The sequence below is a fragment of the Ascaphus truei genome, chromosome 5 (genome assembly GCF_040206685.1).
Source record: "Ascaphus truei isolate aAscTru1 chromosome 5, aAscTru1.hap1, whole genome shotgun sequence".
Lineage (NCBI taxonomy): Eukaryota > Metazoa > Chordata > Amphibia > Anura > Ascaphidae > Ascaphus > Ascaphus truei.
This window is the reverse complement of record NC_134487.1, coordinates 42096078-42113219: the sequence shown is the minus strand read 5'-3', so window position 1 is coordinate 42113219 and position 17142 is coordinate 42096078. Positions and strand designations below refer to the sequence as shown.

The 17142-nt window shown below is 33.3% G+C and overlaps 1 protein-coding gene across 1 annotated transcript in view; it reads left to right on the top strand.

The window, feature by feature from the left end:
* Positions 1-17142, top strand: part of MUC19 (mucin 19, oligomeric) — a 203173-nt gene that overhangs the window by 95075 nt on the left and 90956 nt on the right. Inside the window, exons 58-74 of the mRNA XM_075599071.1 lie at positions 383-403; positions 1442-1462; positions 2539-2559; positions 3113-3133; positions 4170-4190; positions 5269-5289; positions 5859-5879; positions 6917-6937; positions 8016-8036; positions 8590-8610; positions 9366-9386; positions 10461-10481; positions 11035-11055; positions 11811-11831; positions 12908-12928; positions 13481-13501; positions 15951-15971. Coding sequence (XP_075455186.1) covers positions 383-403; positions 1442-1462; positions 2539-2559; positions 3113-3133; positions 4170-4190; positions 5269-5289; positions 5859-5879; positions 6917-6937; positions 8016-8036; positions 8590-8610; positions 9366-9386; positions 10461-10481; positions 11035-11055; positions 11811-11831; positions 12908-12928; positions 13481-13501; positions 15951-15971 — 357 coding nt within the window. The remainder of the gene's footprint in view (positions 1-382; positions 404-1441; positions 1463-2538; positions 2560-3112; positions 3134-4169; positions 4191-5268; positions 5290-5858; positions 5880-6916; positions 6938-8015; positions 8037-8589; positions 8611-9365; positions 9387-10460; positions 10482-11034; positions 11056-11810; positions 11832-12907; positions 12929-13480; positions 13502-15950; positions 15972-17142) is intronic.

The following is a 17142-nucleotide window of genomic DNA, read 5'->3' as shown; positions in this document are numbered from 1 at the left end:
TTCAATTTTTATATACAATTGTTGCTACTTTTCATAGAATTACAAAACACAAACAAGTGACCACAAGGGATCACTCAAGTATTGATACAAAAGGAAATATGTATACATAAAGTAACAGTTTAATAACTGTTACCACAATTGCAAGCCGATAAATGGCAGTGTTATTGACTGTGACGGAATCTAGTGCAATTATGCCTGGTTTAGGCTGGTTTATATTACAACAGTCTAAATGCTTAGCTGAGCTATGCATGATGTAGATGCTATGTATAAATTCAATTATCTGCATTTTTTTAAATCAATAGTTATTTGTTGTGTTAAATGCATCCCATCCCTAAGATTACATTATTGTTGTACATTTCTGAAATATCTCTTTTTGTTACAGCAACGACACCTGGAGTTACAGGTATAATATTTTGATTATAAATACTTTCATCTAACAATAATAACATGTACAAGGATAATTGGAAATCCTTAAACACGTCAGATTATATTTGAGTATAAAGAAATACTTGTCTCCATGTGAAAAGTAATAATATCTTGAATCAGAATATGTTTGCCACCACTGAGTGTGAGAAACAACCTAGTCCCATTATTTAGAGTAATGTATGGATATAGTTTAAGTTATAAAATGTATCTTTGCATAAATTACACTATTAGAAAGGATTTGGTGGATTAAGATATGAGTGTGGCGTTATCAAACCATCTATATAGAGAAAAAGGATGAAAACATGAGAGAAAATAGGATTGCATGAGGGGAGGACATTAGGGGAAAATAATGTGTGTGAAAGAAATTAGCCGGAACAGTATAAGGAAAGACATGGGGATTTGTATGAGGAGATATGAGAGGGCTTTGAAAAATAAGCATTGATGGAAGGAGGCAGGAAGACTAGTGAGATGATCCAAGAAGAGCATCATGAACAATGATGGGTCTGAAAGTTTAATTTCTGTAAAATAAAAGTGCCTCAGTAGGAAGGCTCTTTGTATTCTCTCATTTCTTAGCTGCACTTACTAGTATAAATTTAACAAAGATTTTTCCAAAAATATCCACAGATTGGATGCAATTTGAAAAATATATAGATAGTGTTTAGAATGAAGCGGGCCTAGCCTGAATGGGCGACACAGCACGTGACTGGGGGGCTCGGCCTCCCCGAACCGGATTGGCCGCAAGAGCGGCTGGGGGAGGGGTCTCATGGTTAAAGCAGGCAGCCAGGAGGGAGGTCCGGCCTCTTGCTCCTGGCTGGCCAAGGATTGATTATGTTTATTATTAATAAACAAAGCCGCGGCCATTTTACCTCCAGACTGTCCTCTCGTTATTGGTACATTACACATAAATAATTCTAGGTGAGGGGGGGAAGCTCGCGCCTCCCTGGTCATAAATTTGCCTACAACCTAGATTTGAATTGTTCTTGTCGTCTAAAATGTTTTAATATCTTCATTACAGGGACTACACCGGAAGGCTCAGGTAAAATATTTTCATTATGAATAAACTCAAGGAATAATAAACATAATAATACCAAAACTAATAGTTATACTGTATGTAGAGATACATGAAAATCATAATATGAAATTGGTTACATTTTAATACATCAGTATAACTGCCTTTTTTTGTGATGTTCAAAATGTTGATACTATGTGAAAATGTGACTGGGTATAAAACAATACTTATTTATTGTATTCTATTCACCTCATCCATAAAATTATATTATTCTAGTTACATTGGTTAAAAATCTATTTTTTAGACAGCGACTCCCCCTGAAGTTAAAGGCAAAATATTTTCATTATCAATACTCTAAAGTAACAATATTATTTAAAGAAAGGATGCCCTAAAGAGTTCTTAAACTCATCAGATTACGTATATCTGTGTGTATTTTTCTTTTCTGATGCTGTAAATGTCCCTAGTTATTCATTTTCAATTCCCATTTATGGTCATAATTATCAGAGTTAACATGACAATTTTGTTAAAGAAACTCAGCATAATTCCTACAGGTAGCTACACTGGCAACTATGTTGATATAATGTGACAATTCAATTGGATGTATTTTTTTATATCAATAGGTTTTAATTATAATAACTTCACCCCACCTCTATGATAAAATTATTCTAGTCACCTGTATTTCTTCGCTATCTTTAAATTACAGGGCACTCGCTTGTTGTTTCAGGTCAAATATTTTTGTTATTAATACCTTTAAGTAACCATAATAATAATAATAATTTTAAAAACAGAAACAATTTTAATTATTTGTACTGACACGTGAAGGTATCAACATAAATTGGTAAATTCATCAGATTATGTTTCTGAAATAATGCAATATTTTCTACTGATTATGTAAAATGTGCTAATGACATTGCTTCATTTTAGTTAACAAAGAAAATTCATGATCAACAATTGAATGCTTTAGTGTAACTGCCTAGTTGTTGAAGATGTTAGTACAATATTACAATTCGATTATCTGTAAAAACAAATTGAATCAATATCCCCCGGCCTCTATGATAAATTATTCTAGTTGACAATTTTTTTTTAATGTTTCTTTATTACAGTGACTCCAACTGAAGTACCAGGTACATTTTGTTCCATTAGCAATACCATTAAGTAATAATGATAAAAACCATAATTATAATAATATTATTGAGTAATATGAGAAAAAATCATCTGAAACTGTTTTACTCCTTTCATATTTTGTTTTGTAACTTTTTTTTGCATGAATTATGTAAAATATCCTAAACATAGCTTTCAATTTTTATATACAATTGTTGCTACTTTTCATAGAATTACAAAACACAAACAAGTGACCACAAGGGATCACTCAAGTCTTGATACAAAAGGAAATATGTATACATAAATTAACAGTTTAATAACTGTTACCACAATTGCAAGCTGATAAATGGCAGTGTTATTGACTGTGACGGAATCTAGTGCAATTATGCCTGGTTTAGGCTGGTTTATATTACAACAGTCTAAATGCTTAGCTGAGCTATGCATGATGTAGATGCTATGTATAAATTCAATTATCTGCATTTTTTTAAATCAATAGTTATTTGTTGTGTTAAATGCATCCCATCCCTAAGATTACATTATTGTTGTACATTTCTGAAATATCTCTTTTTGTTACAGCAACGACACCTGGAGTTACAGGTATATATTTTGATTATAAATACTTTCATCTAACAATAATAACATGTACAAGGATAATTGGAAATCCTTAAACACGTCAGATTATATTTGAGTATAAAGAAATACTTGTCTCCATGTGAAAAGTAATAATATCTTGAATCAGAATATGTTTGCCACCACTGAGTGTGAGAAACAACCTAGTCCCATTATTTAGAGTAATGTATGGATATAGTTTAAGTTATAAAATGTATCTTTGCATAAATTACACTATTAGAAAGGATTTGGTGGATTAAGATATGAGTGTGGCGTTATCAAACCATCTATATAGAGAAAAAGGATGAAAACATGAGAGAAAATAGGATTGCATGAGGGGAGGACATTAGGGGAAAATAATGTGTGTGAAAGAAATTAGCCGGAACAGTATAAGGAAAGACATGGGGATTTGTATGAGGAGATATGAGAGGGCTTTGAAAAATAAGCATTGATGGAAGGAGGCAGGAAGACTAGTGAGATGATCCAAGAAGAGCATCATGAACAATGATGGGTCTGAAAGTTTAATTTCTGTAAAATAAAAGTGACTCAGTAGGAAGGCTCTTTGTATTCTCTCATTTCTTAGCTGCACTTACTAGTATAAATTTAACAAAGATTTTTCCAAAAATATCCACAGATTGGATGCAATTTGAAAAATATATAGATAGTGTTTAGAATGAAGCGGGCCTAGCCTGAATGGGCGACACAGCACGTGACCGGGGGGCTCGTCCTCCCCGAACCGGATTGGCCGCAAGAGCGGCTGAGGGAGGGGTCTCATGGTTAAAGCAGGCAGCCAGGAGGGAGGTCCGGCCTCTTGCTCCTGGCTGGCCAAGGATTGATTTTGATTATTATTAATAAACAAAGCCGCGGCCATTTTACCTCCAGACTGTCCTCTCGTTATTGGTACATTACACATAAATAATTCTAGGTGAGGGGGGAAGCTCGCGCCTCCCTGGTCATAAATTTGCCTACAATTTAGATTTGAATTGTTCTTGTCGTCTAAAATGTTTTAATATCTTCATTACAGGGACTACACCGGAAGGCTCAGGTAAAATATTTTCATTATGAATAAACTCAAGGAATAATAAACATAATAATACCAAAACTAATAGTTATACTGTATGTAGAGATACATGAAAATCATAATATGAAATTGGTTACATTTTAATACATCAGTATAATTGCCTTTTTTTGTGATGTTCAAAATGTTGATACTATGTGAAAATGTGACTGGGTATAAAACAATACTTATTTATTGTATTCTATTCACCTCATCCATAAAATTATATTATTCTAGTTACATTGGTTAAAAATCTATTTTTTAGACAGCGACTCCCCCTGAACTTAAAGGCAAAATATTTTCATTATCAATACTCTAAAGTAACAATATTATTTTATGAAAGGATGCACTAAAGAATTCTTAAACTCATCAGATTATATCTGTGTGTATTTTTCTTTTCTGATGCTGTAAATATCCCTAGTTATTCATTTTCAATTCCCATTTATATGGTCATAATTATCAGAGTTAACATGACAATTTTGTTAAAGAAACTCAGCATAACTCCTACAGGTAGCTACACTGGCAACTATGTTGATATAATGTGACAATTCAATTGGATGTATTTTTTTTTATATCAATAGGTTTTAATTATAATAACTTCACCTCACCTCTATAATAAAATTATTCTAGTCACCTGTATTTCTTCGCTATCTTTAAATTACAGGGCACTCGCTTGTTGTTTCAGGTCAAATATTTGTGTTATTAATACCTTTAAGTAACCATAATAATAATAATAATAATTTTAAAAACAGAAACAATTTTAATTATTTGTACTGACACGTGAAGGTATCAACATAAATTGGTAAATTCATCAGATTATGTTTCTGAAATAATGCAATATTTTCTACTGATTATGTAAAATATGCTAATGACATTGCTTCATTTTAGTTAACAAAGAAAATTCATGATCAACAATTGAATGCTTTAGTGTAACTGCTTAGTTGTTGAAGATGTTAGTACAATATTACAATTCGATTATCTGTAAAAACAAATTGAATCAATATCCCCCGGCCTCTATGATAAATTATTCTAGTTGACAATTTTTTTAAATATTTCTTTATTACAGTGACTCCAACTGAAGTACCAGGTACATTTTGTTCCATTAGCAATACCATTAAGTAATAATGATAAAAACCATAATTATAATAATATTATTGAGTAATATGAGAAAAAATCATCTGAAACTGTTTTACTCCTTTCATGTTTTGTTTTGTAACTTTTTTTTGCATGAATTATGTAAAATATCCTAAACATAGCTTTCAATTCTTATATACAATTGTTGCTACTTTTCATAGAATTACAAAACACAAACAAGTGACCACAAGGGATCACTCAAGTCCCTATAAGCTACACTCTTGATACAAAAGGAAATATGTATACATAAAGTAACAGTTTAATAACTGTTACCACAATTGCAAGCCGATAAATGGCAGTGTTATTGACTGTGACGGAATCTAGTGCAATTATGCCTGGTTTAGGCTGGTTTATATTACAACAGTCTAAATGCTTAGCCGAGCTATCCATGATGTAGATGCTATGTATAAATTAAATTATCTGCATTTTTTTAAATCAATAGTTATTTGTTGTGTTAAATGCATCCCATCCCTAAGATTACATTATTGTTGTACATTTCTGAAATATCTCTTTTTGTTACAGCAACGACACCTGGAGTTACAGGTATAATATTTTGATTATAAATACTTTCATCTAACAATAATAACATGTACAAGGATAATTGGAAATCCTTAAACACGTCAGATTATATTTAAGTATAAAGAAATACTTGTCTCCATGTGAAAAGTAATAATATCTTGAATCAGAATATGTTTGCCACCACTGAGTGTGAGAAACAACCTAGTCCCATTATTTAGAGTAATGTATGGACATAGTTTAAGTTATAAAATGTATCTTTGCATAAATTACACTATTAGAAAGGATTTGGTGGATTAAGATATGAGTGTGGCGTTATCAAACCATCTATATAGAGAAAAAGGATGAAAACATGAGAGAAAATAGGATTGCATGAGGGGAGGACATTAGGGGAAAATAATGTGTGTGAAAGAAATTAGCCGGAACAGTATAAGGAAAGACATGGGGATTTGTATGAGGAGATATGAGAGGGCTTTGAAAAATAAGCATTGATGGAAGGAGGCAGGAAGACTAGTGAGATGATCCAAGAAGAGCATCATGAACAATGATGGGTCTGAAAGTTTAATTTCTGTAAAATAAAAGTGCCTCAGTAGGAAGGCTCTTTGTATTCTCTCATTTCTTAGCTGCACTTACTAGTATAAATTTAACAAAGATTTTTCCAAAAATATCCACAGATTGGATGCAATTTGAAAAATATATAGATAGTGTTTAGAATGAAGCGGACCTAGCCTGAATGGGCGACACAGCACGTGACCAGGGGGCTCGGCCTCCCCGAACCGGATTGGCCGCAAGAGCGGCTGAGGGAGGGGTCTCATGGTTAAAGCAGGCAGCCAGGAGGGAGGTCCGGCCTCTTGCTCCTGGCTGGCCAAGGATTGATTATGTTTATTATTAATAAACAAAGCCGCGGCCATTTTACCTCCAGACTGTCCTCTCATTATTGGTACATTACACATAAATAATTCTAGGTGAGGGGGGAAGCTCGCGCCTCCCTGGTCATAAATTTGCCTACAATTTAGATTTGAATTGTTCTTGTCGTCTAAAATGTTTTAATATCTTCATTACAGGGACTACACCGGAAGGCTCAGGTAAAATATTTTCATTATGAATAAACTCAAGGAATAATAAACATAATAATACCAAAACTAATAGTTATACTGTATGTAGAGATACATGAAAATCATAATATGAAATTGGTTACATTTTAATACATCAGTATAACTGCCTTTTTTTGTGATGTTCAAAATGTTGATACTATGTGAAAATGTGACTGGGTATAAAACAATACTTATTTATTGTATTCTATTCACCTCATCCATAAAATTATATTATTCTAGTTACATTGGTTAAAAATCTATTTTTTAGACAGCGACACCCCCTGAACTTAAAGGCAAAATATTTTCATTATCAATACTCTAAAGTAACAATATTATTTAATGAAAGGATGCCCTAAAGAATTCTTAAACTCATCAGATTACGTATATCTGTGTGTATTTTTCTTTTCTGATGCTGTAAATGTCCCTAGTTATTCATTTTCAATTCCCATTTATATGGTCATAATTATCAGAGTTAACATGACAATTTTGTTAAAGAAACTCAGCATAATTCCTACAGGTAGCTACACTGGCAACTATGTTGATATAATGTGACAATTCAATTGGATGTATTTTTTTATATCAATAGGTTTTAATTATAATAACTTCACCCCACCTCTATGATAAAATTATTCTAGTCACCTGTATTTCTTCGCTATCTTTAAATTACAGGGCACTCGCTTGTTGTTTCAGGTCAAATATTTTTGTTATTAATACCTTTAAGTAACCATAATAATAATAATAATTTTAAAAACAGAAACAATTTTAATTATTTGTACTGACACGTGAAGGTATCAACATAAATTGGTAAATTCATCAGATTATGTTTCTGAAATAATGCAATATTTTCTACTGATTATGTAAAATGTGCTAATGACATTGCTTCATTTTAGTTAACAAAGAAAATTCATGATCAACAATTGAATGCTTTAGTGTAACTGCCTAGTTGTTGAAGATGTTAGTACAATATTACAATTCGATTATCTGTAAAAACAAATTGAATCAATATCCCCCGGCCTCTATGATAAATTATTCTAGTTGACAATTTTTTTTTAATGTTTCTTTATTACAGTGACTCCAACTGAAGTACCAGGTACATTTTGTTCCATTAGCAATACCATTAAGTAATAATGATAAAAACCATAATTATAATAATATTATTGAGTAATATGAGAAAAAATCATCTGAAACTGTTTTACTCCTTTCATATTTTGTTTTGTAACTTTTTTTTGCATGAATTATGTAAAATATCCTAAACATAGCTTTCAATTTTTATATACAATTGTTGCTACTTTTCATAGAATTACAAAACACAAACAAGTGACCACAAGGGATCACTCAAGTCTTGATACAAAAGGAAATATGTATACATAAATTAACAGTTTAATAACTGTTACCACAATTGCAAGCTGATAAATGGCAGTGTTATTGACTGTTACGGAATCTAGTGCAATTATGCCTGGTTTAGGCTGGTTTATATTACAACAGTCTAAATGCTTAGCTGAGCTATGCATGATGTAGATGCTATGTATAAATTCAATTATCTGCATTTTTTTAAATCAATAGTTATTTGTTGTGTTAAATGCATCCCATCCCTAAGATTACATTATTGTTGTACATTTCTGAAATATCTCTTTTTGTTACAGCAACGACACCTGGAGTTACAGGTATAATATTTTGATTATAAATACTTTCATCTAACAATAATAACATGTACAAGGATAATTGGAAATCCTTAAACACGTCAGATTATATTTGAGTATAAAGAAATACTTGTCTCCATGTGAAAAGTAATAATATCTTGAATCAGAATATGTTTGCCACCACTGAGTGTGAAAAACAACCTAGTCCCATTATTTAGAGTAATGTATGGATATAGTTTAAGTTATAAAATGTATCTTTGCATAAATTACACTATTAGAAAGGATTTGGTGGATTAAGATATGAGTGTGGCGTTATCAAACCATCTATATAGAGAAAAAGGATGAAAACATGAGAGAAAATAGGATTGCATGAGGGGAGGACATTAGGGGAAAATAATGTGTGTGAAAGAAATTAGCCGGAACAGTATAAGGAAAGACATGGGGATTTGTATGAGGAGATATGAGAGGGCTTTGAAAAATAAGCATTGATGGAAGGAGGCAGGAAGACTAGTGAGATGATCCAAGAAGAGCATTATGAACAATGATGGGTCTGAAAGTTTAATTTCTGTAAAGTAAAAGTGTCTCAGTGGGAAGGCTCTTTGTATTCTCTCATTTCTGAGCTGCACTTACTAGTATAAATTTAACAAAGATTTTTCCAAAAATATCCACAGATTGGATGCAATTTGAAAAATATATAGATAGTGTTTAGAATAAATTTGCCTACAACCTAGATTTGAATTGTTCTTGTCGTCTAAAATGTTTTAATATCTTCATTACAGGGACTACACCGGAAGGCTCAGGTAAAATATTTTCATTATGAATAAACTCAAGGAATAATAAACATAATAATACCAAAACTAATAGTTATACTGTATGTAGAGATACATGAAAATCATAATATGAAATTGGTTACATTTTAAAACATCAGTATAACTGCCTTTTTTTGTGATGTTCAAAATGTTGATACTATGTGAAAATGTGACTGGGTATAAAACAATACTTATTTATTGTATTCTATTCACCTCATCCATAAAATTATATTATTCTAGTTACATTGGTTAAAAATCTATTTTTTAGACAGCGACTCCCCCTGAACTTAAAGGCAAAATATTTTCATTATCAATACTCTAAAGTAACAATATTATTTAATGAAAGGATGCACTAAAGAATTCTTAAACTCATCAGATTATATCTGTGTGTATTTTTCTTTTCTGATGCTGTAAATATCCCTAGTTATTCATTTTCAATTCCCATTTATATGGTCATAATTATCAGAGTTAACATGACAATTTTGTTAAAGAAACTCAGCATAACTCCTACAGGTAGCTACACTGGCAACTATGTTGATATAATGTGACAATTCAATTGGATGTATTTTTTTATATCAATAGGTTTTAATTATAATAACTTCACCCCACCTCTATGATAAAATTATTCTAGTCACCTGTATTTCTTCGCTATCTTTAAATTACAGGGCACTCGCTTGTTGTTTCAGGTCAAATATTTTTGTTATTAATACCTTTAAGTAACCATAATAATAATAATAATTTTAAAAACAGAAACAATTTTAATTATTTGTACTGACACGTGAAGGTATCAACATAAATTGGTAAATTCATCAGATTATGTTTCTGAAATAATGCAATATTTTCTACTGATTATGTAAAATGTGCTAATGACATTGCTTCATTTTAGTTAACAAAGAAAATTCATGATCAACAATTGAATGCTTTAGTGTAACTGCCTAGTTGTTGAAGATGTTAGTACAATATTACAATTCGATTATCTGTAAAAACAAATTGAATCAATATCCCCCGGCCTCTATGATAAATTATTCTAGTTGACAATTTTTTTTTAATGTTTCTTTATTACAGTGACTCCAACTGAAGTACCAGGTACATTTTGTTCCATTAGCAATACCATTAAGTAATAATGATAAAAACCATAATTATAATAATATTATTGAGTAATATGAGAAAAAATCATCTGAAACTGTTTTACTCCTTTCATATTTTGTTTTGTAACTTTTTTTTGCATGAATTATGTAAAATATCCTAAACATAGCTTTCAATTTTTATATACAATTGTTGCTACTTTTCATAGAATTACAAAACACAAACAAGTGACCACAAGGGATCACTCAAGTCTTGATACAAAAGGAAATATGTATACATAAATTAACAGTTTAATAACTGTTACCACAATTGCAAGCTGATAAATGGCAGTGTTATTGACTGTTACGGAATCTAGTGCAATTATGCCTGGTTTAGGCTGGTTTATATTACAACAGTCTAAATGCTTAGCTGAGCTATGCATGATGTAGATGCTATGTATAAATTCAATTATCTGCATTTTTTTAAATCAATAGTTATTTGTTGTGTTAAATGCATCCCATCCCTAAGATTACATTATTGTTGTACATTTCTGAAATATCTCTTTTTGTTACAGCAACGACACCTGGAGTTACAGGTATAATATTTTGATTATAAATACTTTCATCTAACAATAATAACATGTACAAGGATAATTGGAAATCCTTAAACACGTCAGATTATATTTGAGTATAAAGAAATACTTGTCTCCATGTGAAAAGTAATAATATCTTGAATCAGAATATGTTTGCCACCACTGAGTGTGAAAAACAACCTAGTCCCATTATTTAGAGTAATGTATGGATATAGTTTAAGTTATAAAATGTATCTTTGCATAAATTACACTATTAGAAAGGATTTGGTGGATTAAGATATGAGTGTGGCGTTATCAAACCATCTATATAGAGAAAAAGGATGAAAACATGAGAGAAAATAGGATTGCATGAGGGGAGGACATTAGGGGAAAATAATGTGTGTGAAAGAAATTAGCCGGAACAGTATAAGGAAAGACATGGGGATTTGTATGAGGAGATATGAGAGGGCTTTGAAAAATAAGCATTGATGGAAGGAGGCAGGAAGACTAGTGAGATGATCCAAGAAGAGCATTATGAACAATGATGGGTCTGAAAGTTTAATTTCTGTAAAGTAAAAGTGTCTCAGTGGGAAGGCTCTTTGTATTCTCTCATTTCTGAGCTGCACTTACTAGTATAAATTTAACAAAGATTTTTCCAAAAATATCCACAGATTGGATGCAATTTGAAAAATATATAGATAGTGTTTAGAATAAATTTGCCTACAACCTAGATTTGAATTGTTCTTGTCGTCTAAAATGTTTTAATATCTTCATTACAGGGACTACACCGGAAGGCTCAGGTAAAATATTTTCATTATGAATAAACTCAAGGAATAATAAACATAATAATACCAAAACTAATAGTTATACTGTATGTAGAGATACATGAAAATCATAATATGAAATTGGTTACATTTTAAAACATCAGTATAACTGCCTTTTTTTGTGATGTTCAAAATGTTGATACTATGTGAAAATGTGACTGGGTATAAAACAATACTTATTTATTGTATTCTATTCACCTCATCCATAAAATTATATTATTCTAGTTACATTGGTTAAAAATCTATTTTTTAGACAGCGACTCCCCCTGAACTTAAAGGCAAAATATTTTCATTATCAATACTCTAAAGTAACAATATTATTTAATGAAAGGATGCCCTAAAGAATTCTTAAACTCATCAGATTATATCTGTGTGTATTTTTCTTTTCTGATGCTGTAAATATCCCTAGTTATTCATTTTCAATTCCCATTTATATGGTCATAATTATCAGAGTTAACATGACAATTTTGTTAAAGAAACTCAGCATAACTCCTACAGGTAGCTACACTGGCAACTATGTTGATATAATGTGACAATTCAATTGGATGTATTTTTTTATATCAATAGGTTTTAATTATAATAACTTTACCCCACCTCTATAATAAAATTATTCTAGTCACCTGTATTTCTTCGCTATCTTTAAATTACAGGGCACTCGCTTGTTGTTTCAGGTCAAATATTTGTGTTATTAATACCTTTAAGTAACCATAATAATAATAATAATAATTTTAAAAACAGAAACAATTTTAATTATTTGTACTGACATGTGAAGGTATCAACATAAATTGGTAAATTCATCAGATTATGTTTCTGAAATAATGCAATATTTTCTACTGATTATGTAAAATATGCTAATGACATTGCTTAATTTTAGTTAACAAAGAAAATTCATGATCAACAATTGAATGCTTTAGTGTAACTGCCTAGTTGTTGAAGATATTAGTACAATATTACAATTCGATTATCTGTAAAAACAAATTGAATCAATATCCCCCAGCCTCTATGATAAATTATTCTAGTTGACAATTTTTTTAAATATTTCTTTATTACAGTGACTCCAACTGAAGTACCAGGTACATTTTGTTCCATTAGCAATACCATTAAGTAATAATGATAAAAACCATAATTATAATAATATTATTGAGTAATATGAGAAAAAATCATCTGAAACTGTTTTACTCCTTTCATGTTTTGTTTTGTAACTTTTTTTGCATGAATTATGTATAATATCCTAAACATAGCTTTCAATTCTTATATACAATTGTTGCTACTTTTCATAGAATTACAAAACACAAACAAGTGACCACAAGGGATCACTCAAGTCTTGATACAAAAGGAAATATGTATACATAAATTAACAGTTTAATAACTGTTACCACAATTGCAAGCTGATAAATGGCAGTGTTATTGACTGTGACGGAATCTAGTGCAATTATGCCTGGTTTAGGCTGGTTTATATTACAACAGTCTAAATGCTTAGCTGAGCTATCCATGATGTAGATGCTATGTATAAATTCAATTATCTGCATTTTTTTAAATCAATAGTTATTTGTTGTGTTAAATGCATCCCATCCCTAAGATTACATTATTGTTGTACATTTCTGAAATATCTCTTTTTGTTACAGCAACGACACCTGGAGTTACAGGTATAATATTTTGATTATAAATACTTTCATCTAACAATAATAACATGTACAAGGATAATTGGAAATCCTTAAACACGTCAGATTATATTTGAGTATAAAGAAATACTTGTCTCCATGTGAAAAGTAATAATATCTTGAATCAGAATATGTTTGCCACCACTGAGTGTGAGAAACAACCTAGTCCCATTATTTAGAGTAATGTATGGATATACAGCTAAACCCCGTTATAACGCGGGTCTCGGGGTCCACCCCGAGACCACCGCGTTACTAACGGGGTCGCGAGAAAAAAAAATGGCCGCCGCGCTTTAGCGCATATTCATCCCGCGGGACAGGAGATGGGAGCGGGCATGTCCCTCCGCTCCCCGCTTCCCCCTGTCACCGCGGGACAGGCCGCGGGGCAGGAGATGGGAGCGGGGATGTCTCTCCTGTCCCCGCTTCCCCCTGTCACCTCGGGACAGGCCGCGGGGCAGGAGATGGGAGCGGGGATGTCCCTCCGCTCCCCGCTTCCCCCTGTCACCTCGGGACAGGCCGCGGGGCAGGAGATGGGAGCGGGGATGTCCCTCCTGTCCCCGCTTCCCCCTGTCACCTCGGGACAGGCCGCGGGGCAGGAGATGGGAGCGGGGATGTCCCTCCTGTCCCCGCTTCCCCCTGTCACCTCGGGACAGGCCGCGGGGCAGGAGATGGGAGCGGGGATGTCCCTCCTGTCCCCGCTTCCCCCTGTCACCTCGGGACAGGCCGCGGGGCAGGAGATGGGAGCGGGGATGTCCCTCCTGTCCCCGCTTCCCCCTGTCACCTCGGGACAGGCCGCGGGGCAGGAGATGGGAGCGGGGATGTCTCTCCTGTCCCCGCTTCCCCCTGTCACCTCGGGACAGGCCGCGGGGCAGGAGATGGGAGTGGGGATGTCCCCTCAGGTCGCCGCTTACCTCAGAACCATGCTGCCTGCATGGAGGTTGTAGCGGGGGGTTTCTTCTCCCCACCGCTGTCCCCGGTGCTCCCGCTGCCTGCGCGGGAGGAGGGGGGGGAGCGGGTGGTGGTGCTGGTCGCGGCCCGTCTGTGTAGAGTGAGAGAGTGTGTGTGTATGTATATATGGGAGAGAAAGTGTGTGTGTGTATATGGGTGTGTGAGTGTGGGTAAGTGTCTGAGTGTGTGTGTAAGTGTGTGTAAGTGTGTGTGAGTGTGTGTGAGTGTCTGTGAGTGTCTGTGAGTGTGTAAGTGTGTGTGAGTGTGTGTGAGTGTGTGTGAGTGTGTGTGAGTGTGTGTGAGTGTCTGTGAGTGTCTGTGAGTGTCTGTGAGTGTCTAAGTGTGTGTGAGTGTGTGTGAGTGTCTGTGAGTGTGTAAGTGTGTGTGAGTGTGTGTGAGTGTGTGTCTGTGAGTGTCTAAGTGTGTGTAAGTGTGTGTAAGTGTGTGTAAGTGTGTGTGAGTGTGTGTGAGTGTCTAAGTGTGTGTGTGTGTGTGTGTGTGTGTGTGAGTGTGTGTGAGTGTCTGTAAGTGTGCGTAAGTGTGCGTGAGTGTGCGTAAGTGTGTGTGAGTGTGCGTGAGTGTGGTCAGTGTGTGTGCAGTGTGTCAGTGTGAGCAATGAGCAGTGTGTGTGCAGTGTGCAGTGTGTGTGCAGTGTGGCAGTGAGCAATGAGCAGTGTGTGTGCAGTGAGTGTGTGCAGTGTGTCAGTGTGAGCAATGAGCAGTGTGTGTGCAGTGTGCAGTGTGTGTGCAGTGTGGCAGTGTGAGCAATGAGCAGTGTGTGTGCAGTGAGTGTGTGCAGTGTGCAAAAAAAAAAATGTAAAAAAATTTTTTTTAAAAATTTTTTTTTTTTTTTTTTTTTTTTTAAAAAAAACGGGAGCCACGGGAAAACCGCGTTATAACCGAATCGCGGTATAACGAGGCGCGTTATAACGGGGTTTAGCTGTAGTTTAAGTTATAAAATGTATCTTTGCATAAATTACACTATTAGAAAGGATTTGGTGGATTAAGATATGAGTGTGGCATTATCAAACCATCTATATAGAGAAAAAGGATGAAAACATGAGAGAAAATAGGATTGCATGAGGGGAGGACATTAGGGGAAAATAATGTGTGTGAAAGAAATTAGCCGGAACAGTATAAGGAAAGACATGGGGATTTGTATGAGGAGATATGAGAGGGCTTTGAAAAATAAGCATTGATGGAAGGAGGCAGGAAGACTAGTGAGATGATCCAAGAAGAGCATTATGAACAATGATGGGTCTGAAAGTTTAATTTCTGTAAAGTAAAAGTGTCTCAGTGGGAAGGCTCTTTGTATTCTCTCATTTCTGAGCTGCACTTACTAGTATAAATTTAACAAAGATTTTTCCAAAAATATCCACAGATTGGATGCAATTTGAAAAATATATAGATAGTGTTTAGAATAAATTTGCCTACAACCTAGATTTGAATTGTTCTTGTCGTCTAAAATGTTTTAATATCTTCATTACAGGGACTACACCGGAAGGCTCAGGTAAAATATTTTCATTATGAATAAACTCAAGGAATAATAAACATAATAATACCAAAACTAATAGTTATACTGTATGTAGAGATACATGAAAATCATAATATGAAATTGGTTACATTTTAAAACATCAGTATAACTGCCTTTTTTTGTGATGTTCAAAATGTTGATACTATGTGAAAATGTGACTGGGTATAAAACAATACTTATTTATTGTATTCTATTCACCTCATCCATAAAATTATATTATTCTAGTTACATTGGTTAAAAATCTATTTTTTAGACAGCGACTCCCCCTGAACTTAAAGGCAAAATATTTTCATTATCAATACTCTAAAGTAACAATATTATTTAATGAAAGGATGCCCTAAATAATTCTTAAACTGATCAGATTACGTATATCTGTGTGTATTTTTCTTTTCTGATGCTGTAAATGTCCCTAGTTATTCATTTTCAATTCCCATTTATATGGTCATAATTATCAGAGTTAACATGACAATTTTGTTAAAGAAACTCAGCATAATTCCTACAGGTAGCTACACTGGCAACTATGTTGATATAATGTGACAATTCAATTGGATGTATTTTTTTTATATCAATAGGTTTTAATTATAATAACTTCACCCCACCTCTATGATAAAATTTATTCTAGTCACCTGTATTTCTTTGCTATCTTTAAATTACAGGGCACTCGCTTGTTGTTTCAGGTCAAATATTTGTGTTATTAATATCTTTAAGTAACCATAATAATAATAATAATAATAATTTTAAAAACAGAAACAATTTTAATTATTTGTACTGACATGTGAAGGTATCAACATAAATTGGTAAATTCATCAGATTATGTTTCTGAAATAATGCAATATTTTCTACTGATTATGTAAAATATGCTAATGACATTGCTTCATTTTAGTTAACAAAGAAAATTCATGATCAACAATTGAATGCTTTAGTGTAACTGCCTAGTTGTTGAAGATGTTAGTACATTATTACAATTCGATTATCTGTAAAAACAAATTGAATCAATATCCCCCGGCCTCTATGATAAATTATTCTAGTTGACAATTTTTTTTTAAATATTTCTTTATTACAGTGACTCCAACTGAAGTACCATGTACATTTTGTTCCATTAGCAATACCATTAAGTAATAATGATAAAAACCATAATTATAATAAT